We start from the raw sequence: 23,951 nt of genomic DNA on the forward strand, positions 1-23,951 counted from the left end.
CTATCTCATAGATGAGAGAACAGAGCCTCAGAGAAGTTAACCTACCCAGGGTCACACAGATATTAAGTGGCATGCTGTGCTGTGTTTAGTCACTCATTTGTGTCCCACTCTTTGCAACCCCATGGACTGTAGCCCAGCAGTCTCCTGTCCATGGGGATTCTCTATGCAAGAATACTGGAGTGGGTTGCCATGCCCTTCTCCAGGGAATCTTCCCAACCCATGGATCAAACCCAGGTCTCCCGCATTGCAGGCAGATTCTTTAACATCTGAGCCAGCAGGGAAGCCTAAGAATACTGGAGTGCGTAGCCTATCCCTTCCTCCAGGGGATCTTGCTGACCCAGGAATTGAACCAGAGTCTCCTGCATTGCAAGCGGATTCTTTACCAGCTGAGCTACCAGGGAAGCCCATTAAGTGGCATGCTGGAATTCAAACCCAAATCTTACCAAGCTTGACAGCAGCTGTGGACACCCAGGCTATAATAGCAGCCCCCACCCCACAGCCCAGCACCTTCCCTGTCCTCCTCTCCCTGTGTGCACAGAGGTGGCTGGTCTACCGATCAGGGGACAGGCAGTGTCAGCATCTGCAACTGATGTCAGCTCTGGCCGCTGTCCACCTTTGTACCAGCACTTTGGGCCTATATCCAGGGTTTAGTGCCCTCTCCTACAGGAAGTCAGAGCTGACACACACCACCCTGGAGACCACACTCTGGGCAGGGTCTTGGATAAATTGGGTTCTGGAGAGACCGGGGTGCAGGGCTTGGAGCCCCCCCACTCAGGGCCTGGTGGGAACACTCCCTGGGGTGGACACATTTCTGCTGGACTGACTGGTCACCATTTCCCGTCTGGGAACCTCAGGGACTGAGAATATCCTGGATCCCAACCCACAGTCTTCTTCCTGCTGAAACTGGCTCCTGTTCCCCAAATTGCTGCTGGAGATTTAGGACCTCAGGGTCACAGACCTCCCCTCTCCCAATATTATACCCCTCCTGGGAGGAAGAAGTCCGAACCCCGTGCACCCACAGCATACCACCTGGGGCCCACCAAACCCAGGTTCTCAGCTCTGCGCCTTCATCATTGGGGTGAGCTCAGGAAATCACAGCAACTCCTAGAATTTCTTTATCCACATGTGGGGGTGATTATAAAATTTTATTTATAAATTGACTAAAAGAAGATGCAGGGAATACCTAGCACCTGGTAACATGGTGAGTGATCAATAAGTGTGAACTCTTGGGACTCTGTCTCAGTAGCATGTGAATTTCTTAGGGAAAGAGATCCAGTCTGTCCTGTTTGCTATAATATCTCTGTGCCTTGCACATAGTATAATAACCTCTGTGTACTTGGCACATAGTAGATACTCACCAAATACTGGGTGAAGAATGAGTGAGCAGGCGGTGGAAGGATGCACGGACGCATGGGTGGGTGGGTCGAGTGGTAGGTGCTGGGGGCGGGGAGGAGCGGCCTTCTGACACGTGGTGGCAGCCACGCTGGGGTAAGAGGGGACCCCAGACTATGACCGCTCTGCTCTGCAGCTGCCCCTTGCCCCCCTGACTGGCCCTCTCCCCCACCCAGGTACTCCAAAGTCCAGCATTTGCTGAAGGACCTGGACGAACTGATGGAGGCAGTCCTGGAGAGGATCCTGGGTCCCGAGCTCAGCCAGGTCAATGCCACCAGGACCCTAAACCTCTCCATCTGGCACCACACGCCCCTGGTCTTTATCAACGAGCAGAACCCCCACCACCCGGTGGTTCTGGACCTGTTTGAGGACAACTTCAATGGCTCAGCAAGCAGCAGCCCGGCACCAGGAAGGCCCTGCAGCGCCCACAGGTGCAAAGTAGCCATGAAACTAGTAAGTGGGTTCCCCTCCCCAGGCACGGGTCAAACAATGGGCCCTCTCCAGTGAGTCCGATGGGAGTCTCTTTCCTTAACTAATCTGGGTCTTGGCTAGGGGAAAGCTGGAGCCAGGACCCGTTTTGTATGTTTGCATACAATTTTTTACATTTATTTATTTGGTTGTGCCGGGTCTCAGTTGTGGATCTTTGATCCTCATTGCAGCATGTGGGATCTTTAGCTGGGGCACGTGGGATCTAGTTCCCTGACCAAGGATCAAACCGGGCCCCTGTTATTGGGAGTTCAGAGTCTTAGCTTCTGTATCAGCAGGGGGATCCCAGCTATTTTTAAATTAGCAATAGTTAGTATGTTATTCAAGATGCTACTGGATGCCAGTGACCCAGTTCCAACTAGCTTAAGTAAAACAGGGAATTCTTTAGTTCACAGACTGAGAAGGCCAGAGGTGGATTGAGTGAAGGTGTGGCTGGATCCAGGTGTTCAAATGCTGTCATCAGGAGTCCCTCTCTGCACTTTGGTTTAGCTTTTCTCTCAGTTGACTTTGCTCTCTGGCAGGCTCCCTCCATAGGGAAGGCTCTGGAAATACCAGATATATCCCGCCAGCTTAGCGCTCTCCCCAGACACAGAGCTCTTCTTTCCTGAATGCCCGAGCGAACATCCTGGGACTGGGCATCAGGTCACATGCTCAGCCCTAAACCAATCACTGAGGGCTGGAGGATGGACTTTCATGATTGGCCAGTGCTGGGTCACGTGCCCTGGAGTTGAGGGTGACGTCAGCCTCTATCAGACCACATGGACTGAGCAAGGGGGAAGGGGTGGGTGGCTTCCTGAAGAAGGAAGTAAGTCTTATTATCAGAAGACAGGGACATAAATATTGGGCAGGTAGAAAACCACAGCTATGCTGTACACTCATTGCCAAAGCATAACTGGACTGCTGGGATGCCCGAGAGCCTGCAGGTGGAAAGAAGGTTCCCTGTCCATACCTGGGATCCCTGGGGGCCCTGTAACTACACTGATCCGTGGGCCTGACTCCTGGAGAACGTGAAAGGGCAGTTCTGGGCCCAGACCCAGAAATCTGTCTTGTTAATGGGCTTCCCGGTGATTCTGATGATCTCCCTTGGTTGGGGACCAAGGCTGGGGCTGTACACTCCCCACTGCCTCCCATACACCATATGTGGTCAGGATCTTCCCCCATCAGAGACAGAGGGCAGAACCTAAAGTCTCAAGTCTTTCATGGTCCACCCGGCCTCCAGGGGGCTGCCTCTGGATGCCTGGGAGGGGCTGGGAGTGGAGCTGTGGGAGTGGAGGGTCAAGAGTGTCTGCTGCTCACGTGTCCACATGAGCATGAGTGTGGGGCCACTTGTGTGACTCTAGGCATGTGAACACGTGTGTATGTAGTTGTGACACCAGGACATTGTGTGACTGCAGATGTCAGAAAGGGGTGTGTCTTTGTGGACCTGACTGTGTGTGCAAGTAGGTTGGCTCAGGCCTGAGGCCATGTTATATGGGGTGACTGGTGCTGTGTGTATGTGAGTGGACAACCCAAGCCTTGTGACTCTGAGTGCCAACATACTGCCCACTGGCCCAGCTGCTGGTCACCCCGGCAGCAAGGTGCCACCCGAGGAAGGGCAGCTGGCAGCACCCTCGCTGCCCTGGCTTTCAGGGTGGGGGGCCCTGCAGCAGCACCCCCCCACAGGAACCCCTCTCACTCCCCCACCCCCACCCTCTGCAGTGCAGCCACAATGGAACCATGTGCACCTTCCGGAACTTCAGCAGCGCCACCCAGGCCGTGACGGAATGGTACACCCTGCAGGCCACCAACATCTTTGCACAGGTTCCAAACCAGGAGCTGGTGGCCATGGGCTACCCCGCTGAACGGCTGATCCTGGCCTGCCTGTTCGGGGCAGAGCCCTGCAACTACAGGTGAGAGCCACTGGACCCCCCAAGGCCAGGGTCCACATCCTGGGTCCACACCCCAACTTGGCACCCCAATTGTCTGTACCCTGCTGTCTTCCGTTTCTTAGAGGGAGTCAGAAAAGGATGTGCTGATGGCCTCATCACGTCATGAGGGCATTACTTTAGGGAAAGTCTGTAGGGCAAGAGGACTGCGCTAGGGGAGAATGTGGCCTCAGGTGACATCTAAGCCAGGTGTCATCCCTGTAAGCTGCAGCGCAGAGCTGTCCTCCCTTATGCGGGGGGCCCATCAGTCATTCCCTGGGTGTGTGCCACCCCCAGGAGCATGGGCTGGGGGTCTCCTAACTTCCCAGGCAAGGAGGTGGGAGAAGGGGCAGCCATGAGCTGTTAGCCTCCAACACCCAGCCATCTACTGCCCTCAGTTTTCTCATCCCTAAGATGGGACAATAACCGTATCTGTGTCTCATGTAGAGTAGATGAATTGGCTCATGTCAGCGCCTAGAACAGGGCCCTAGAAGCCTTTGTCATAAACACCCTTTCCCCAAACAGCCCCAGAGTTGAGAAGAGGGCAGGATGAGGGCAGCATTAACTCTGAAACCGTCCTCTTCCACGTGGTCCACAGATCTCCACCTCCTTCCCCACCGCCCCCACCCCCTCCAGCTTCTGACCATCCAGACCCTGGGTCTGAGCTCCCAGCTCTGTCCCCAACTCTCGGACAGACTCGACGGTCGGGTCACTTGGGAAGGGAGGCTGGGCACAGGCAGGTGAGCTGCTGAGGCCCCAGTGCCCCCTCCTGGCCTCGTGGCAGGCCTCCAGGTGTAGTGGCCGCCCCCCGCGCCCCACTGCCCCGAGTCCAGCCCCGGCCTTTGGCCGGCCCCATTTCCCTGAGATGCTGGCGTCCTCCTGGCTTGGGGCTTCAGATTCCCACACTTAGGTCTCTGGAGAAAGGGACTTTTTGCCAAGTCTTGCCAAAGACTTTGAACTAGTGACAGGCTACCGGTTTCAACCTCCTGGGGACTGTGGCCTCAGCCCGCATCAGTCAGCTCATGAACCCTCAGGAACCTCTGCTGAGAATCTGCTGATTCTGTCCCCCAGAAAGCACAGGCGCAGGGCAGGTGTCAAGGAGTCAAGGCCCCCTGAGCAGGCAGAGCTGCATGCCTGATCCTTTGTGAGAATCAGAGAAGGAGGGACCTACAGGTGGAAGAGCTGCGTGCCGGCCCCCCACCAATGGCCCACGTCCTCACTGGCTGGTTGCAGGCTGGGTTCCAACCCCTCTCTCTGGGCGAGGGGACTTGCTTCAGAGCCTACCTTCCCCACCACTCCTGGCAGCCTGCCTTGAGGTTGTGGGTACCCAGTAAATGAGGTCTGTGCCTGTAAGTTCATCTTTACCCTCACAGCTAAGAGAGAGGTGTAATACGGTGATTTAAAACATATGGTTTATCTGCTCAGTCAGAATATGCCCTGAAGTGTGAGTAAGTTGAAAAAGTGGGATCTGTTAGGATCCACTGGGTTCCTGGCACTTCGTGTGAGCTCTTCATAGTGGGATCCCAGGGCTCGAAGATGTGTGTTCTGTACACAGCACGGTCCCTAAACAGAGCCCCCGGCGACTTCCTGGCCTGACCGAGGGCGGGAGGCAGCCTGGGGATGGCCTCCATGTTGCCAAGATGGCGCCCTCCAAATGGAGCCCTATTTGGGTCAGATGACTGAGAAGGTGGCTGATGGACAGGCAGCACCCAGTGTTGGCCATAACTGTGTGGTGTGGCTGTGACTGGGGAATAAATCTAGTGAGGTGGTCAAGGCTGGACTCTGCAGTTAGACCACTGAGTTCAAATCCTTGCTCTGTCTTACCAATTGTGTGGCTTCTTAACCTTGATAAGCCTCCATTTTCCTCCTGCATAAAATAGGTAATAACAGTGCCTGCTCTGTGTTCATGTGCGTGCGTGCTCAGTCTGTCTGACTCTTTGCAATCCCGTGGACTGTAGCCCGCCAGGCTCCTCTGTCCTTGGGATTTCCCAGCATAGAATACTGGAGTGGGTGCCATTTCCTCCTCCAGGGGATCTTCCCGACCCAGGGATCGAACCCATGTCTCTTATGTCTCCTGCGTTGGCAGGCAGGTTCTTTACCACTGAGCCACCTGGAAAGCCCAGGTACTGGGTTCTTTGGAATATTAAATGAGTTAATGTGCGTGACAGGCTGACAGTCACGCATAGTAACTCAGTATTACTCTCATTAAACCCACATTTGACAAGGAACTCATTCTTCAGTAATGATGCCAACGTTTACTGCACCCTTCTTATGTCCGGGCGCTATTCTTAGCACTTTACATGTATAAAATCAGTCAGTCTAACTCTGGCAACAAGCCCTTCTTTTATATGATACAGCACTGCTCAGAGAGGTTAAGCAACATCTCTGAGGTCACACAGCTGGTGAGTAGCCAAGTGGCAGTCTGAGCCAGGCCCACCTGGCGTCACCTCATCGCCTCATCAGAAATCGAGATCATCTTCCTTCCCCACCTACCCGTTTCTTCAGCCCTTGGCAGTTTCTTGGCACGGAGACCATAGTCCACCTGTCTCCATGCTGCTTCTAACCCTACTGGTTTCCCATCTTCCTGAATTAGCCTCAGACTCAGCGCCAGAGGACACATGCCCCTCTCCGCCCTCCCAGTGTTGGGCCCCAGACGCTTTGGCTCCCTTACTCTGCCCGGGTCTCCGTCCTCTCCGCCTCATATTAGCAAATGCTGAAGGTGCAGCCACTGCACTTTTAGGAAAGCATGAGCCACGTTTGGACCCTGACACCAGAGCACCTGTGTTTGAACCAGCTGGGCTCCCCGGTGGCTCAGACGGTAAAGAACTCACCTGCAAGGCAGGACACCCAGGTTCGATCCCTGGGTTGGGACAATCTCCTGGAGAAGGGAATGGCTACCCACTCCAGTTATTTTTGCCTGGAGAATCTCATGGACAGAGGAGCCTGGTGGGCTACATACAGTCCATGGGGTTGCAAAGAGTCGGACAGGACTGAGCGACTAATACTTTCAGCTTTTCTGTTTGGGGGCATACTGCTTAGCTTCTCTGGGTCTCAGTTTTCTCATCTGGAAAATAGGGATAGTGAAATGACCTTGTAAGGCTATCATGGGGATTAAGTGCATTTACATAGATAAAGTGCTTAGAACAGTACTTAGCACATGCTAAGAATTATAGGAGCAATTTAACTTTTTATTGTGGAGTAGTTTTAGATTTATAGACAAGTTTCAAGGAGAGTACACGGAGTTCCCTGGTACTCCTCACCCAGTGTCCTCTATCCTTCACATCTTAAGTCACCATGTAATCTATCAAAAGTAAGAACCAACATGATCACATCACTATTAAACAAACCTAACACTTTATTCGGATTTGTCGGTTTTTCCTGATGATCTTTTCCTGCTCAGGCTTCTATCCGAGAGACCACATTGCTATCTGTTGTCTTGTCTCCTTGGTCCCCTCTGACTGTGACACTTTCTCAGATTTCCTTGTTTTGGATGACCGTGACAGTATCAGGGTGCTGGTCAGGTGTTTTATAGCAAGCCGTTGATCTGGGTTTATGCAGATGAGATGGATTTGGGGGAAGAAGACCACAGAGGTCCTATCAGGGGGTACATGCTAGCCACTCAGTACCACCCATGATGTTGACCTTCCTCCCTTGGTTAAGGTCGGGTGTGTTGGGCTTCTCCAGCCATGCTCTGGATCATGAACTCTAAGTTCAGCCTGTACTCTGCGGGGTGGGGTGAGGGTAGCGGCAGGGGGAGGGAGATTAAACTCCACTTCTCCTGGAGAGGGGAACAGACACTATTCGGAATTCTTCTGTACGGAATGTCTTCTCCTTTTGTTTATTTATTCAATCATTTATTTATACTAGTATGGACTCTTGTATATTTGGGTTGTAATCCAATACCACACTATTTAATTACTCAAAATTTTCCAGTGTTGGCCACTCAGAGCTCCTTCAGTTGGCTCCTGTGTCCCTTCAACGTGTCCTCATCCACTTATTTATTGTTTTAGTATTTCCCTACTTTCTGGCACTAAAAGATGCCCCAGTCCTAGAATCAGCCATTTCTCTGAGAAGCTCCAGTCCTTTTACTGGAGAATGGGATTCAGAAACCAGGCTCTAGGCACATATGGCTTCCCTGATAGCTCAGTTGGTAAAGAATCCGCCTGCAATGCAGGAGACCCCGGTTTGATTCCTGGGTCAGGAAGATCCCCTGGAGAAGGGATAGGCTACCCACTCCAATATTCTGGAAAATCCCATGGGCTCTCTATTCCATGGGGTGGCAAAGAGTTGGACACGACTGAGTGACTTTCACTTTTTCAGGAGCATGTGTGTTGCTGTTGCTTCGGGGGTTGGTCCGCTGGTTTCTCCCTTCCCCAAACCCTACTACCCAGCACCACTGTCATTGTACGGTTCCCAGCTAGGACGCTCTGTCTCCCCGTCTTTGTGGGAAGATTGCTGGTCTCTGTCATTAACGCCTCGCCTCTGTTCCAGGGAAGGTTTGGGGAGGGAAACGCCTAGCTCTGGAGCCAGAGTCGGCCAGTGCTGGGAGCAGCCTCTCCAGGTAAAGAACATTTATCAACAAGCAAATAGTTGGCAAGCCTCAGAGTGCAACCCGGGACAGGAGGGGATCTGGCCGCACCCAGAGCCACCTCCCGCTCCTGGGCGGTAGGTGTCCGAGGCAGCTTCTCGGGAACATCGCGTGCCCACGTCCCAGGGGCGGGGTCTCTCCTTCCAGAGCCGGCGCCCAGCTGCAACTGGTTTTCCCCACTCAGTTCCTCCCTTGTGGCCACAGCCCTGATCCCACCCGGGGGAGAGACTCCACGGTACCCGCCCAAAGCGGTTTCTTCCCTCTGGGTCTTCGGTGTCCTCCCCACCCTCATCCCACCCCCAGCCTGAGCTGCCCTTCGTCCACCCCGCACCTGCAAAGCTCGGCCACCTCTTACTCATCCTTCAAGTCTCAGCTCAGGCCTCATCTCCTCCAGGAACCCTCCCCTGACCCACTCCCCACCCCCACGTCCACTCCCAGGCTTCTCTCTGTTGCTACTCTTATCACATATTATAATTTATCCAGCAAATATTGACTGAGTGTCTGTCTATCAAGTGCCAGGCTCTGAGGATCGGGGGTGAATCTGTTCAGTAGTTCAGTGTGCTCAGCTTCCAACCCTCACCTCTGTCCTTTCGGGTGGGCGCTGTTGTTACCCCGGTGTTATGGGGGCAGAAACAAGGCCCAGAGAGGTGAAGTGACTTTCCCCAAGTTTACCAGCGAGTAACTGGCAGAAGCAGAATTCAAATTCGGGCAGGCTGGCTCCCAAGCCTGAGCCCTTCGCTTTTAGGGTCTTTCTCCCTCCAGACAGACAGCTGTCCTCCCTGGGATTATTTTCTAAAGCAAGAGGCCGCTGATGAGCAATTAAGTCAAGAAGATGAGTTCAGCTTCTGATGCATGCTAGCGTGGGAATGTTGTTGTTGTTGTTGTTGTTGTTGTTGTTGAGTTGCTAAGTTGTGTCCGACTCTTTGTGACCCCATGGACTGTAGCCCGCCAGACTCCTCTGTCCATGGGATTTCCCAGGCAAGAATACTAGAGTGGGTTGCCATTTCCTCCTCCAGGGGATCTTCCCAACCCACATCTCCTGCCTTGGCAGGTGGATTCTTTACCACTGAGCCACCAGGGAAATAAGCAGGTGGAAATGGTCAAGTGACTGGGAGGTGACTTTGCATAGGGAGGTCAGGGGACATCTCCGGGCAGATGAAACCTGAAGGAGGAGGAGAAACCAGACACTTGAAGATCTGCTCAGAGAATATTCCAGGCACAAGGAGCAGTGGGCCTCGAATTTAAAGACAACGTGGAGTGTCTCTGGAGTATAATGAACAAGGGGAGAGGAAGCCAAGTGGGGCATTTGCATTTTATTCTGAGAGCAGCAAGGAGCTTCTGGAAGGTTCTAACAGGGGCGTGCTATGGGCTAATTCACAATTTTTTTGGGGGGGGGTGGTGTGAGCTATTTTTAAAGTTTTTATTGAATTTGTTACCCTATTGCTTTTTTTGGCTGCAAGGCATGTGGGATCTTAGCTCTTCAACCAGGGATAGAACCCGCACCCCCTGCATCGGAAGGCAGAGTCCTGACCACTGGACCACAGGGAAGCCCGTGATTCACAGTTTAAACAGTTGCCCTGACCACTGTGCAGGAGGAAGATTGTAAGGGAGCAAGAGTGGAGGCAGAGGCTCCTACAGGAATCGGGGTCGGGGGAGCTGGTGGCCCTGGACCAGGGTGGGAGCCTTAGAGGTGGAGGAGGCGGGCAGGAAGGAGAATTGCCATGAGCCCACTCTGTGGTTTCCCCCACGCCATGAGCTTCAAGGGCAGGACTGTCTTGCTGGCCTCCATGTCCCGAGTCCAGTGCATGAGTCAATAAGAGTTGGGTGAGAAATGCAGTTTGTCTTTGATGGTGGAGGACACCTCAGCTCAGAGGCTGAGGAAGCCACTCACGTGCATGTCGGGCAGAGTCAGCTCCTGGATCGGGTTTCACCACCTGCCCTGGACCCACCTGATTCACCTGGCGCAGAGGGTGAGACCAAAGGGACAGGAAATGGCTTCCTAATCCGAACATGGGGACAAATACCTGCTGACCTCACAGGGTTATTGCGAGAATTAAAAGAAAGAACATACCCAGAAGTCTTCAGCATGGCCCGGGAAAATTTGCTCAGTAAATGCTGTGGAACAGAAAGCTTAGAAAGTGTAGCATTTCAGGTATATTTCTGCAGTATCTGATGCACCAAGCCCCATTCCCTCCTATTCTTAATAAAATAACAGAAAGCCATATAAAAACATCCAAAGACATTTTAAATGCTAGCTCCATTTTTAAAAATATTTATTTATTTAGCTCCATGGGTCTTAGTTGTGACACTCAGGATCTTAGATCTTTGTTGCTGAATGAGGGATCATTAGTCTTGGGATGCAGGATATTTTCACTGTGGCATGAAAACTCTTAGTTGCATCACGTGGGATCTAGTTCCTTGACCAGGGTTTGAACCCAGACCCCCTGCATTGGGAGTGTGGAGTCTTAACCACTGGACCACCAGGGAAATCCCCTTAAATGCTGTTTCCTATGGAGACTTGAAATTGGGCTTCCCAGGTGGCGCTAGTGGTAAAGAACCCACCTGCTAATGCAGGAGACTTAAGAGACGTGGGTTTCATCCCAGTTCCTGGGTTGGGAAGATCCCCTGGAGAAGGGAATGGCAACGCACTCCAGTATTCTTGCCTGGACAATTCCAAGGACAGAGGAGCCTGGCAGGCTGCAGTCCATGGGGTGGCACAGAGTCGAACACAACTGAAGCGGCTTGGCGCACATGGAGACTTGAGAACATACACGTAGACAGGACAGGGTGTGAGGAACTCACATGGACCCACCACCCAGATTCAATAAGTGCGATTCTCATCCTGTTAAAACAAATCCCAGACATCATATCCTTTCATCTATATGGTGTGTAGAATGTATCTTCAAAGAGAAAGACTTGACAGAAGCACAATACCGTTTCGCCCCCTTAAAAAGAAACGATCAGTGCTTCCTCATTACCATCATCTATCCAGTGGTGTTCAGTCTGGTGAGTGTCAGACTTTTTTGTTTGCTTGTTTGAATGAGGATCCAATTAAAGTCCACAGGTTGGGGATAGAACCAAGTCTTTGAAGCTGCTTTCAATCTGAAGGTTACCTCCCTTTCCCTGTCTCATAATTTATTTGTTGAAAACACTGGGTTATTTATTTTCTGGAGTCTGGATTTTGCAGATTGACTTTCTCTAGTATCTTTGAACTTGTTCCTCTGTCTCCAGTATTTGCTGTAAATGGTAGTTAGAGACAGATGTTCGACCCTGTTCACGGCTGGGTGTTGTGGTGGTTGTTTTGTTTATTGGCAAGGCCACTTCCTGGGCAGCCTGTGCCCTTCCATCGGGACACAGCATTGGTCACCACTGGTGCACGTTGCCTGAAACCCCCAAAATCAGGGGAACAAAATGATGACCCTCTAATTGTATCACTCGCTCTTCAGTTACTAGCTTGATGAAACCAGAACTTAACAGCTATTTTACAACAAAAAAAATCAGTTGCAGGAAGCCATAGATTAAAAGAGATTTAAAAGGCATATCAACCAATCACATGTCAATGTCATTTGGATCCTAATTTAAACCAATAAATTGTAAAACCAAAATTGACCTCTATGAGACAATATAAATTGAATGTATAATAATATTAAGGAATTTTTATCAGTTATGTTTAACCTGGTAATAGCGGTGTTTTAGCAGTTCTTATGGGGACTCCCCTGGTGGTCCAATGGTTAAGAATCCATCTTCCAATGCAGGGGGTGTGGCTTCTCTAGAGGGGAACTAAGATCTCAACTAGAGAGCCTGTGCATCATAACTAGAGAAGCTTGCACCAAAAAAAAAAAAAAAAGTTCTTACTTATATAGAGATGTTTACAAATAAAATTGTAATATCTGAGATTACCTTCAGTAGGGGTAGGCAGAGATGAAACAGCTGACTGTAGGGGATTGTTGAAGCTGGTGATGGCCTTTGTCCTCTCAACCTTTTTATGTTTGAAAAGTTCCATATAGAAAAAAAACGAACCAAATTATTTGAAACTAATATTATACTGTCACTTTTCTGTATCTTTATAATATTATTTTGTGCTATTGTTCAGTTATCAAATGGTTCCTTAGGAAACATTCCCCTGATGTAAGATAGGACCCTAGATGGGCTCACACCTCATTGTGAGGTTCTCTTTCCTGACCTCTGCTTGCACCCTGTCCTGATTCACACCCCCCTCTGACCCCCCATCTCCATCTTCTTCCCTCCTTACCCGAGTTCCCAGGGTTCCCAGACAAGTCTACCCGTCTGGATTCTGCCAGCTCCTTGGAGCAAACGTTTCCTGGAGCTGCCTGCTCACCCATGTTATCTGTATTCGTTTCTCGTGGCTGCTGCGAGAAATGACCACAAACTGGATGGTTTAACGCAGCAGAAGTGTGTTCTCCACAGAGGAAGCTTCCAGTCAGAAATCAAGGTGTTAGCAGGACCAGGCTCCCTCCCAAGTCTCCAGGGGACAATCCTTTCCTGCTGCTTCTAGCATATTGGGGGGGTGGGGGGGTGACTCCAGTGTTCCTTGACTTCTGTCTTTGTACCTTTCAGTCTCCGCCTCTGTCTTCAGGTGACCTTCTCCTCTGTGCCTCCTCTTCTGACTCTTTGAGGACACTTGTGGGTGGATTTAGGGCCCACGTGATAAAACCAGTTAATCTCACCTCAAAATCCTTAACTGTACCTGCAAAGATCCCTTCTCCAAATAAGGTCACATTCACAGGTCCCTGGGGTTAGGAGGTGGACATCTCTTTTCAGGGGTCACCATTTAAGTGACCACGTGGCTTACAAGACCCTGTAGATGAGCCAGCTGAAAACATCAAAGAAGCTTCTTTTTCGGGTCTCAAAAAAAAAAAAAATAATAACCCTCAGGGCAGATGTTTTTGATGAAACTTTTGTTTCACTTTTATATATGTATACATTTTATGTGTGTGTATATGTTTGTTGGATTGTGATGTAAAATGTATTTTTAGATCAGAAAAGTTTGCAGGCCACTGTAGTTAAATTACACTGGCAAATAAGAGCACAAATTAACCTCAAAAAAAAGAAAAGAAAAGAAAAGAAACTTCTTTTTCATACTTCATGACTAAGCCAGAGAGCCTGGCTCCTATCCCAGAGAAAGACTCCCTCCACCCCCTCTTTCCCAAGAGAGTCTGGGAATCTCCTCTCTGGTGAGTGTATGGCTGCAGGGGAATGGACAGAATGACCTCTCGCTCACCTCTCTGTTCCTGAGCCTCTCTGAGCAGTAATCTACCAGCTCCCGCTGCCACACATCCAGGGGTGGTAGTGGGGGCGGCATAAGCTGGGATGGGGATGGGCCCTGGCCTCCAGCTGACAGTGTTTTTTTCAGGAACTTCACGCCCATCTTCCACCCTGATTATGGCAACTGTTACATCTTCAACTGGGGTATGAAGGAGAAGGCCCTCCCTTCAGCCAACCCCGGAACTGAGTTTGGTAAGTCTGTCCTGGAGCCAGAGCCATGAGGTTTTGTTTTTTTTTTTTTCATTTATTTTTATTAGTTGGAGGCTAATTACTTTACAATATTGTAGTGGGTTTTGTCATACATTGACATGAATTAGCCATGGATTTACATGTATTCCCCATCCCGATCCCCCCTCCCACCTCCCTCTCTACCCGATCCCTCTGGGTCTTCCCAGTGCACCAGGCCCGAGCACTTGTCTCATGCATCCAGCCTGGGCTGGTGATCTGTTTCACCCTAGATAATATACATGTTTCGATGCTGTTCTCTTGAAACATCCCACCCTCGCCTTCTCCCACAGAGTCCAAAAGTCTGTTCTATACATCTGAGTCTCTTTTTCTGTTTTGCATATAGGGTTATCGTTACCATCTTTCTAAATTCCATATATATGTGTTAGTATACTGTAATGGTGTTTATCTTTCTGGCTTACTTCATTCTGTATAATGGGCTCCAGTTTCATCCATCTCATTAGAACTGATTCAAATGAATTCTTTTTTTATGGCTGAGTAATATTCCATGGTGAGCCATGAGGTTTTAAATCCTATCATGTGAGGATGAAAGACCAAATTGCCATCAGCTAGGTGGCACAGTGGTAAAGAATCCACCTGCCCTGTGCAGGAGATGTAGGAGGCTTGCAGGTTCAATCCCTGGGTTGGGAAGATCCCCTGGAGTAGGAAATGGCAACCCACTCTAATATCCTTGCCTGGAGAATCTCATGGACAGAGGAGCCTGGCGGGCTACAGTCCATGGGGTCGCAAAGAGTCAGGCACGATTGAGTGATCACCAAGTACATACACCACCAGCTGTTGAGGGACAGGACCGACATCAGCCAGAGGCCGGCATGCAGAGGAGCAGCGTCTACTGGGTATCCCGGGGCAGGGCCAGTCCTTCTCAGCCGTCCTCCAACCCAAAGCGCAAAAACCCCTGGGTAGTGAGTGACCGGTGCGCCCCTTCTGCTGTTGAGCAAAGCGAGGAAGCAGTGGCTGAGAGCACAGGCTTCTGTGACCAGCTGGAATCCCAGCCCCACCATTTACCCCCGGGTTATGCTGAACCGAGACTTCTTGAAGCTCTCATTTCCCCATATTGCACAGAGCAAAGCATATGGTACAGACCGCATCGCGTCATCCTGGCCTAAGGCAGGCAGACCTCTGAGCAGAGAGCAAGTGGCCTTGCCCCTGAGCCTGGCCAGCCGCAAACTCTCACTAAATGCAGATGTTCTGAGAAGTTTTAAGTGACTTTCCCATGATCACACAGTTAGCCTGGGGCAGAGCCCTTACTCTCAGCCTCGTTTCTGTGCGGTTCGTGAGAGACAGAGAGAAGGTGAAGCAGTAAACAGAAGTGAGGAAGAGGCAAGTGGTTGATGGCAGAAGCTGCTCGTTTGGGAGCAGCTGGTGGACTCAGCATGTGTGCCAGGCCTTGGGGAGCAAATCCTTCCTCCCCACCCTTAGGTTCTGAGCTCCCCAGCCATCAAAAGGCAGGTGTCAGAGCTGCTGTTCTAGAGGGGTGTGGGTGGGCTGCCAATGCTTCACCCACCCCTGAGCCCCTGAGGACACTGGGTATCACAGAGATGCCAGCTAGCTCACTCTGTAGTGATGAATGATGATTAAGATCAAGGCTGCCTGTAGAAGTCCAGCAACTTCCACTTCCTCATTGAGTGACCTATGACAAGGTCCCCTACTCTCTTTGGGCCTCAGATTCCTCATCTGTGAAATGGGGACAATAATTGTACCTATCTCATATGCCTCTTACAAGCCCCAGTGGGATCATGTAAATAAAGCCCTGAGCCCAGCACTCAGCATGCAGCAAATGCTCAATAAATGCTAAGCTTCTTGTCCTGCCCAGTCCTTTCTTCTTCTTGTATGTGTCCAGAGTTGTGTCCAACTGTTTGTGACCCCATGGACTGTAGCCCGCCAGGCTCCCCTGGCCATGGAAACTTCCAGGCAAGAATAGTGGAGTGGGTTGCCATTTCCCAGTGCAGGGATCTTCCCAACGCAGGGATCAACCCACATCTCTTGTATCTCCTGCATTGGCAGGCGGGTTCTTTACCACTGGCACTCCCTGAGAAGCATCCCCCACCATGATTCATAAAATACTGGGTCTGATCTCCACCTTCAAGAAGAGAACAGTGGAGTGGGGAAGGAAGACAGATAATAAAAGAAAAATTTCAAAAGTGAGACAGGTACTTGGAAGGCGAGTTCTAGGGTGAGGAGAGAGTATGACAGATCCCGAGACCCAGTCTAAGTAGTCAGGGAAGGCTTCTGGAGGAAGTGATACTTGGATTGAGCCCTGAAGGAAGAGCAGGAGTTTCTAGGTGCAAGGTGAGGCTGGAGACAGCATTCCAAAGAGAAGACAGCCTGACGAAGGCCCAGCAGTCAGAAGGAGCATGGCAGCTGAGGGGGTGAGCAGAGAGAAAGAGGACCCTGGAGACGAGAGGCAAGGCCGTCTGGCCTGCAGCCTTAGACCTTCCTGCCATGTGGAAGAGACCATGGAGTGGGGATGGGGCAGGCGGGGCCCAAAGTGGAGACCGTGCTGGCTCAGACTAGGATGGGGGCCTCAGAGAAGGCAAGAAGTCTGGGTTTGCGTAAAGTGGAGCCAGCTTCCTGCATAGACCCTGGCCTTCCCTTGGCTGGTGGGGGCTGGGCCCAGTGGGTGGAGGGTCTGCCCTCAGCCTTGGGGAGCCAGCTCAGGCTGCCCTCCACCCCATCTTCCCCTCAGGCCTAAAGCTGATCCTGGACATGGGCCAGGAAGACTACGTGCCCTTCCTCACGTCCACGGCCGGCGCCCGGCTGATGCTTCACGAGCAGAGGTCGTACCCCTTCATCAAGGAAGAGGGCATCTACGCCATGGCGGGGATGGAGACATCTATCGGGGTGCTCGTGGTAGGCCTGCAGCCCGTCTGCCCAGCGCCCACCTCCCGGGGCCTGAGAGGAGGGGATCTGGGCATCCCCAAACCCTGGACCTCCTCATCATTCACTCCTGCCTCACCTTCTGCCTGGAACCCCAGCGGGCCCCAGGCTTAGGGGAAGATGAGTGTCTCCCACCCTTGGCTCCTGCTGGGGTGTCAGCCCTCCAGTCCCTCTGAGAACCCCCTAGACCCGCTGGCTGGATGGGAGGGGGGAACAGAGGGGGCTTCCTCGGGGTGACCAGGGGTCTCTCACACAGGACAAGCTGCAGCGCAAGGGCAGGCCCTACAGCCAGTGCACCAAGAACGGCTCTGACGTCCCCATCCAAAACCTTTACAGCAGCCACAACACGACCTACTCCATCCAGGTGGGAGGACGGTGGCCTGAGGCCCGAGGTCTCTGGGAAAGCTGGTCCCAGCAAGGCTGGCTCTGCTGGATATCTGGGACCACAAGGTTCCCTGGAGGCTAGGGAACCAGCCTAGTCCTGGTTCTTACCAGGGCCCAGGGCTGGCCACTTCTTGTCCTTGCTTGGCAGGTGTGGCCTTGGGGTCTTGTTCTGAGGTTTCCCAAAAGAGCTTTTGTGTGTATTAAGGGTTTACATGGATTAAACCATCATTTGATCCTTTCACTACCCATATGAGGCAATAATATTCTAATAATAATTGCTAATTATTGTTAGTATATTAATATGCTAGTAACAGCATTTATTGTCTATACTATTTATTATAATATACTATTGTTATTATAATATACTAATAACAGCAGGCTTATGTGCTAGGCAGGCACCGTTCCATGTGCTTTACACACACACACACATATATATATATATATATATATATATATATATATATGTATATATATATATATATATAATTTAATCCTTATAGCAATACCAAGATGTAGACACTATTATTAAGAATAAGGAAATTGGGGTTTATAGACCCTAGTCCAAATGCCTCATCAGTGTTCCTAAGTCCCTCTTTGTATCTGGCCTTAATCCCCTTTCTGAAGCTAGGGCTTACTTACCTCTTACCCTGATCTCCAAGGTCAGCCCACGAGGCCTGGCCTCAGACCTGGCCCTAGAGGATAGGACAAACTGACTCTTTGCAAAGGTGACCTAAGTGACCGCTCACAGTGACACTTTCTCTCCCAGTCCAGCCTGCCTTGGCGGATGAGGACCCTGAGGATGGCTAGGGGGCAGCCCGGGGCCTGGCTCCGTGTCTGAGAGCCCCGAGCAGGGCGTGGTTTTCCCTTTCGTCTTAGTCACTGGACTCCACCGTCCCCGCTGCCCACCCACCCTGCCCGCTCTGTCCAGCACCCCTCACTCTGACTGTCCTATCTGGAGGGGCTTCTGCCTGCAATGGAGAACTTGAGGCATCTTCAAGCCTCTGGAGGGACAGATGGACAGACGAGGCGGCACAGCGGGGTGGGGAGCACAGAGAAGGTGGCCACAAAGGCATCAGGCCAGCCCTGGAGACCCCATTCCAGATAAACCCCAGGTCTCGTTTTGTCCAGGGCCATCACCAGTCTGGACAGAGACCTTGGCAAAGCCCCAGGCCCTGGTCGGGCACTCTGCCTGCCAGCCCTGGCCCCACCCTTGGCCTCCACCCTGGAAAGGGCCCCTACCTTCCAGGTGAGACAGTGAGGTCTGGGTGAATATCAGACACTTGGCCCGGGTCAGAGCTCCCTGCTGACCCACTGCCCCCCATCTTGCCCCAGACCCCCTCCTCCCGACTGTGCCATTTCATCTGCCACACACCCCCTGCCCACCCCACCTTCTTCCCGCGAGGAGCCTGCAGGGTCACAGGGAGAACAGAGCACTGGATACAATGGCCTGGGAAGCAGCAGGCAGGAGAGCGGGGGAGGGGATGCGAGCACCTTGGCAAGGGTGGGAGCGGGAAGCCTCCAGAGGCAGACTTGGGAAGCCGGGCAGGAGAGCCGGGACGAGTGGCTGCTTCCATTCTTCAAGTGCCCAATGGCACGCTGACCTCCCCACCTTAGACACAGGAGCAACAGGGGTAAACTGAGGCTCGGAGGTGAGGGCTGGCCCCAGGACATGTAGCTCGTTTCTGCGTGGACTGAAACCAGGTCGGAATGACCCAAAAACCCAGAAAGAATAGATTCATCTCATCCAGCCTGAAGGGGCCTTGTCCACCTCCCCACCAGGGGACATTCCGTAGAAGGTCACTTCCTGTCCATCGCTCTGAGCACTCGGATCACCCTCCTCACCTTCCCTGAGTGTTTCCCTCTAGGATGAAGGAGGACAGAATGAGCTTGCCTGCTTTCTCTTCTGGGTCCTTCCACGTAAATGGCTTGGAAGGCTGCTGGCAGCCTTGTAACAAGAGCTATCTACAAGTTAGCTGTTTTTGTTATTGGGGGGAGACAGTGGACACATTTGGGATCTTAGTTCCCTGACCAGGGATCGAACCCACAACCCCTGCCATGGAATCACAGGGTCCTAACCATTGGCCGGCCAGGGAAGTCCCCGAGAAATAGCTTTAGGGTTGGAACAAGCCTCCTCTCCCCGTGTCATCTGTGGGGCCAGCCTCAGAGAGCTGGGTTCTGGCTTGAGTCCTTCTGTGGGGACAGAGCCAGGGAAGGACTGCCACCTCCCACCTCGGGGGGTAGGGGGGAGGAAGCTTAGCCACCTCACCACCCTTCTCCACGGGAGGGGCACCTCCTCAGCTCCCCCAGCACCCCCGGCCTGGGCATCCAGCTGCCTGGGCCCCGTCCTCCTGGGGCTGAGGTGGGGACATCACCTTCAAGTCTGCCTTCTCTCTGCCCCTTCCCACCCCCCCAGGGCTGTATCCGCTCCTGCTTCCAGGAGCACATGATTCGGGAATGTGGTTGTGGCCACTACCTGTACCCACTGCCCCACAAGAGGAAATACTGCAACAACCAGGAGTTCCCGGACTGGGGTGAGTGGGGAGCGCCCCCGGGGACCGGCCCCCCCAGCCCACTGGGCCTCTGCCCACAAAGGCTGTGACCGCAAGCAGGGGGTGGGGGGCTCCACCATCCACGGCCCCTCTTGCCCTGGCTCCCCCCACCCCCAGCTCCCTGATGCCTTTAAGTGTACACGCGAAACGTGTAAGTTCGGGAGAGAGTTTGTCCTTGAGACCTGAAGTCACCAGAAGGGGAGCCCCTTCTGGGCTCACACTGAGCCGGAGTCATCCAAACACCGATGGATGTTGTCAGCGGCAGAGGGAGCCCCACCACCTCTTAAAAAACTAACAACATGCGTGGACAGGAGGGGAGAACTTTATCCCTTCCAATGCCCACCCCTCCCCACATGAACCCCTGGCCCTAGCTCGCCCCCAGCCAGGCTCAGGGATGACAGGTGGAGGGAAAGCTGCTCTGATCCTCCTGAGCTGGGGCTGGGGTGTTGGGGAGGGAGTCCCTCTGGCCAGACTGGGGCCAAATGGTTGGAGAGGGGGCACCCAGGGTGGGTGATTTTCCGTAAAGAGGGGAGTTTGGATCGAGACAACGCTCCCCACTCAACCTAACCAAGGGCCTTAGGTGGCTCAGGGCCAGGAGATCAGAGGGCAGCCAGAGGCTCAAAGCAGAAAGCCTGGCTCAAAATCTCTCCCCCCCACCCCCTCCCACCCAGCCCATTGCTACTCTGCCCTGCGCATCAGCATGGCACAGAGGGAGGCCTGCATCTACGCCTGCAAGGAGTCCTGCAAGTGAGTCCACACGGAGAGGGGATGGGCGGGGGCGGGAGTGGAGGGTGGGGCGGGCGGGGAGAGTGACGATGGGCTGACGTCTCTTCCAGTGACACTCAGTACAAGATGACCATCTCCATGGCCGTCTGGCCTTCCGAGGCCTCTGAGGTGAGTCAGGGGAGCGGCCAAGCTCCTAGCCACCCAGCTTCGGATGGGAGGCAGGTGTGGCCGGAGGTCTGCAGGCTGTTTGGAACTTTAGAAGGGAATTCCTCCCACCTTCCACTCCCTCCCCTTCACCCGTGTCCCCCAAGGACTGTGCTGGGGACACGGCAGTGAATGGGACAGACTGTCCTTTGCCCTTCCGGAGCTTACTTTCCAGCTGCAGAGACAGACCATATACAGAAATAAGATCATTTCCAAGGGCTATGTAGGGAGTAAACCAGATGCCGAAAGGGTAACTGGGGGAAAGCACTTTAGACAGGGTGGTCAGGGAAGACCGCCTCCTCCCCACCTCTCTAAAAAGGTTTATCTGAGCTAAAACTGGAGGATGGGGCTGAGCCAGCCTGCGCAGGTCTGGGGGGGACCTGGGCAGAGGGAACAGCAAGTGCGAGGGCCTGCTGTGGGACAGAACTGAAGCAGGAAGGCCAGGCCTATGGGGCAGAGCCTGGAGACCCAGTGCCTTTCCCGTCTCTCCCTGGGCACACACACCGTCCCCAGGGCTGTGGTCTGCCTCCCACAGGTAGCAGGGCCCATGCCTGGGTGGGGATGCTGTTGGCACCGTTGTTCTCAGCTGCCTTTTTGGGTTCCAGGACTGGATTTTCCACGTCTTGTCTCAGGAGCGGGACCAAAGCAGCAATATCACCTTGAGCAGGTGAGCTCAGAGTCTGGACGGGCCAGGGAGGGCAGGAAAGAGGAGGAACCGGAGCCTCGGGTGAGGGGCTTGGACACAGGGCAGCTGCTCAGACACCTTCTCACACTGGTCAGATCCAGAAGCAAGCCTGGAGGGGGAAGTACTGGGAGTGAGAGAGAGGCCAGCCAGGGGGGCTCAGAGCCTACTGTTTCCTAAAGGACAACCTGTTCATTCATCCATCCACCCCTCCAGTCCTATCATCCTTGAACCCGTCCACCCATCTACCCATCATCCATCCTTCCAATCATCTCCCCATCCTTCTATCCATTCACATCCATCCATCCATTCACCCTCCATCATCCGTCCTTCCATTCTTCCACTCATCCGTCCACCCACCCAACCTCCATCCATTCATGCATCTTTCCATCCATTCAACACAAGTAGGCCTTGAGCACAAGAAAGACAGGAGCTTTCATTCTATCAGGAACTTCAAATCTAGAAATACATGAACAGGGCTTTGGTGGTGGGAGTCTGCACAGTACCCTTTCTCAGGGAGCCCAGCAGGGAAGAAGGCGTCTTCTTCCTAAGAGATAAGGGAGGTCTGTATAGGGAGGTAACCCTTGAGCTAATCCCCTAAGGAGGAGGAGTAACTGTTCAGAAAAATAGGAAGAGGCACTGATGTCCCAGCAGAAGGCTGGAGGTATGAGAGAGCATCACCTTTCTGAGGACCATCAGGTGTAAGGGGGAAGCCCTCTTGGCCACACTTCCCTGCCCCGGGTCCCCTGACAGCGGGCCAAGGCTTAGGACTCTCTGTCAAGTCTATTGTACTGGGAGTGGCCAAGCGGAGCTCAGAGCTGATCCTCAGGACTGTCTTGGTCCACAGGTCCTTTGGAGAGCTGGTTCAGAAAGGGGTGCACAGAAGGGGTGCTGGGCAGAGGTGCCTTTTGTGGCCCCAAGGCCTAGAGGGCCCTTCCTGGTTCTTGTTTGAACTCTCCACTCCTGGGGGTGGGCACATGGGAAGCTTGAGCCAGAGGAGGGTACCTTTCCTGTGTGTGTGTGTGTGTGTGTGTGTGTGTGTGTGTGCGCGCGCGCATGCGCCTTGACAAGAGGGCACCAGTTCCTTTTGCTGCCTCCTGCAGGAAGGGGATTGTCAAGCTCAATATCTACTTCCAAGAATTCAACTATCGCACCATTGAAGAGTCAGCAGCCAATAACGTGAGTCTGGGGGCTCCTGACACCTCAACCCTGCCTGCTGCCCCTCCACCCTGCAGCCTGAGGGTGGGGAGGGTCCAGAGCCCAGTGGAGGAATTAGGAGGGTCCCTTGTCATTTATGGGTTTCCTTGGTGGCTCAGATGGTAAAAGCATCTGCCTGCAATGCGGGAGACCCAGGTTTGATCCCTGGGTCTGGAAGATCCCCTGGAGAAGGAACTGGCAACCCACTCCAATATTCTTGCCTGGAACATCCCATGGACAGAGGAGCCTGGCAGGCAAAGGTCAATGGGGTCGAAAAGAGTCGGATAAGACTGAGACTAACGCTACTTACTTACTTACTTGTTTAGTCGCTCAGTCTTGTTCAATATTTTTGCGACCCAGTGGAGTGGGACGCAATACTGACAGACAGATTCTTCACTGCTGAACCACCAGGGAAGCAGGAAGTTCCCATAGGCACTCCCAGATTACTTCCCTGGGCTGAGATGATCACCTTTTCTCCCCTTCTGGCCACCAACTCACCTCTCAGGAAGCCATGAGGTTGGGCTTGAGGCAGAGATCTGTGGCCCAACCCTCCCACTCCGGCCAGGTCCTCACCCTCCTGCTCCCTGCAGATCGTCTGGCTGCTCTCGAACCTGGGCGGACAGTTCGGCTTCTGGATGGGGGGCTCGGTGCTCTGCCTCATCGAGTTCGGGGAGATCATCATTGACTTCGTGTGGATCACCATCATCAAGCTGGTGGCCCTCGCCAAGAGCGTGCGGCAGAAGCGGGCCCAGGCTCGCTACGAGGGCCCACCACCCACCGTGGCCGAGCTAGTGGAGGCGCACACCAACTTTGGCTTCCAGCCGGACTCAGCCACACCCGGCCCTGACGCGGGGGCCTACCCGCATGAGCAGAACCCGCCCATCCCGGGCACCCCACCCCCCAACTATGACTCCTTGCGCCTGCAGCCGCTGGATGTCATCGAGTCTGACAGCGAGGGTGATGCCATCTAGAGCCTGCCCTGCCCCTCCCTGCGGGCCAAGAATTCAAACCTGAGCAGCTGAGACATCGCCCAAGGCTAGAGTCCAGGTCCCTCCACAGTGAGGCCGGCAGCTCTTGGCCAGCCCCAGGCTGAGGGCTCCGAGGGGTCACGGTGCTGGTATGGATATGGGAACTGTGTTCCTGCCCACACCCTCAACCTGACCCAACCCTTGGCCTGGGATCCGAGACCCAAAGCACTCTCCCCTGGAGGCAGGCCACTTCCCTCCCAGTGACAGTCACCGTCTGCCCCAGAGATGAAGGCAGGCAGACAGACACACTGTGCCCTCCGACCCCAGAAGGAGCCTTCTTTTCCTCCTGCCTCAGCTGACCTGGTGAATGGATTGAGTGAGGGTAGAGTTGATGGAGAGCAGGCATGAGGGTCTTGCCAGGCGGCACATGTTTTGTTCTGGAAAATAAAAGTGGAAAACATA

At 53.1% G+C, this 23,951-nt stretch overlaps 1 protein-coding gene across 3 annotated transcripts in view; it reads left to right on the forward strand.

Annotated features, from left to right (window-relative positions):
- Positions 1-23,951, forward strand: part of SCNN1B (sodium channel epithelial 1 subunit beta) — a 71,253-nt gene extending 47,302 nt beyond the window's left edge. For all 3 annotated transcript variants that reach the window (XM_070461035.1, XM_020874101.2, XM_070461036.1), the window contains exons 3-13: positions 1,569-1,845; positions 3,577-3,767; positions 13,745-13,848; positions 16,589-16,752; positions 17,036-17,143; positions 19,577-19,694; positions 20,384-20,459; positions 20,549-20,606; positions 21,248-21,309; positions 22,428-22,503; positions 23,112-23,951. In XM_070461035.1, the coding sequence (XP_070317136.1) occupies positions 1,569-1,845; positions 3,577-3,767; positions 13,745-13,848; positions 16,589-16,752; positions 17,036-17,143; positions 19,577-19,694; positions 20,384-20,459; positions 20,549-20,606; positions 21,248-21,309; positions 22,428-22,503; positions 23,112-23,492 (1,615 nt within the window). In that variant the 3' untranslated portion in view covers positions 23,493-23,951. The remainder of the gene's footprint in view (positions 1-1,568; positions 1,846-3,576; positions 3,768-13,744; positions 13,849-16,588; positions 16,753-17,035; positions 17,144-19,576; positions 19,695-20,383; positions 20,460-20,548; positions 20,607-21,247; positions 21,310-22,427; positions 22,504-23,111) is intronic.

The sequence above is a fragment of the Odocoileus virginianus genome, chromosome 33 (genome assembly GCF_023699985.2).
Source record: "Odocoileus virginianus isolate 20LAN1187 ecotype Illinois chromosome 33, Ovbor_1.2, whole genome shotgun sequence".
In the NCBI taxonomy this organism is placed as follows: Eukaryota; Metazoa; Chordata; class Mammalia; order Artiodactyla; family Cervidae; genus Odocoileus; species Odocoileus virginianus.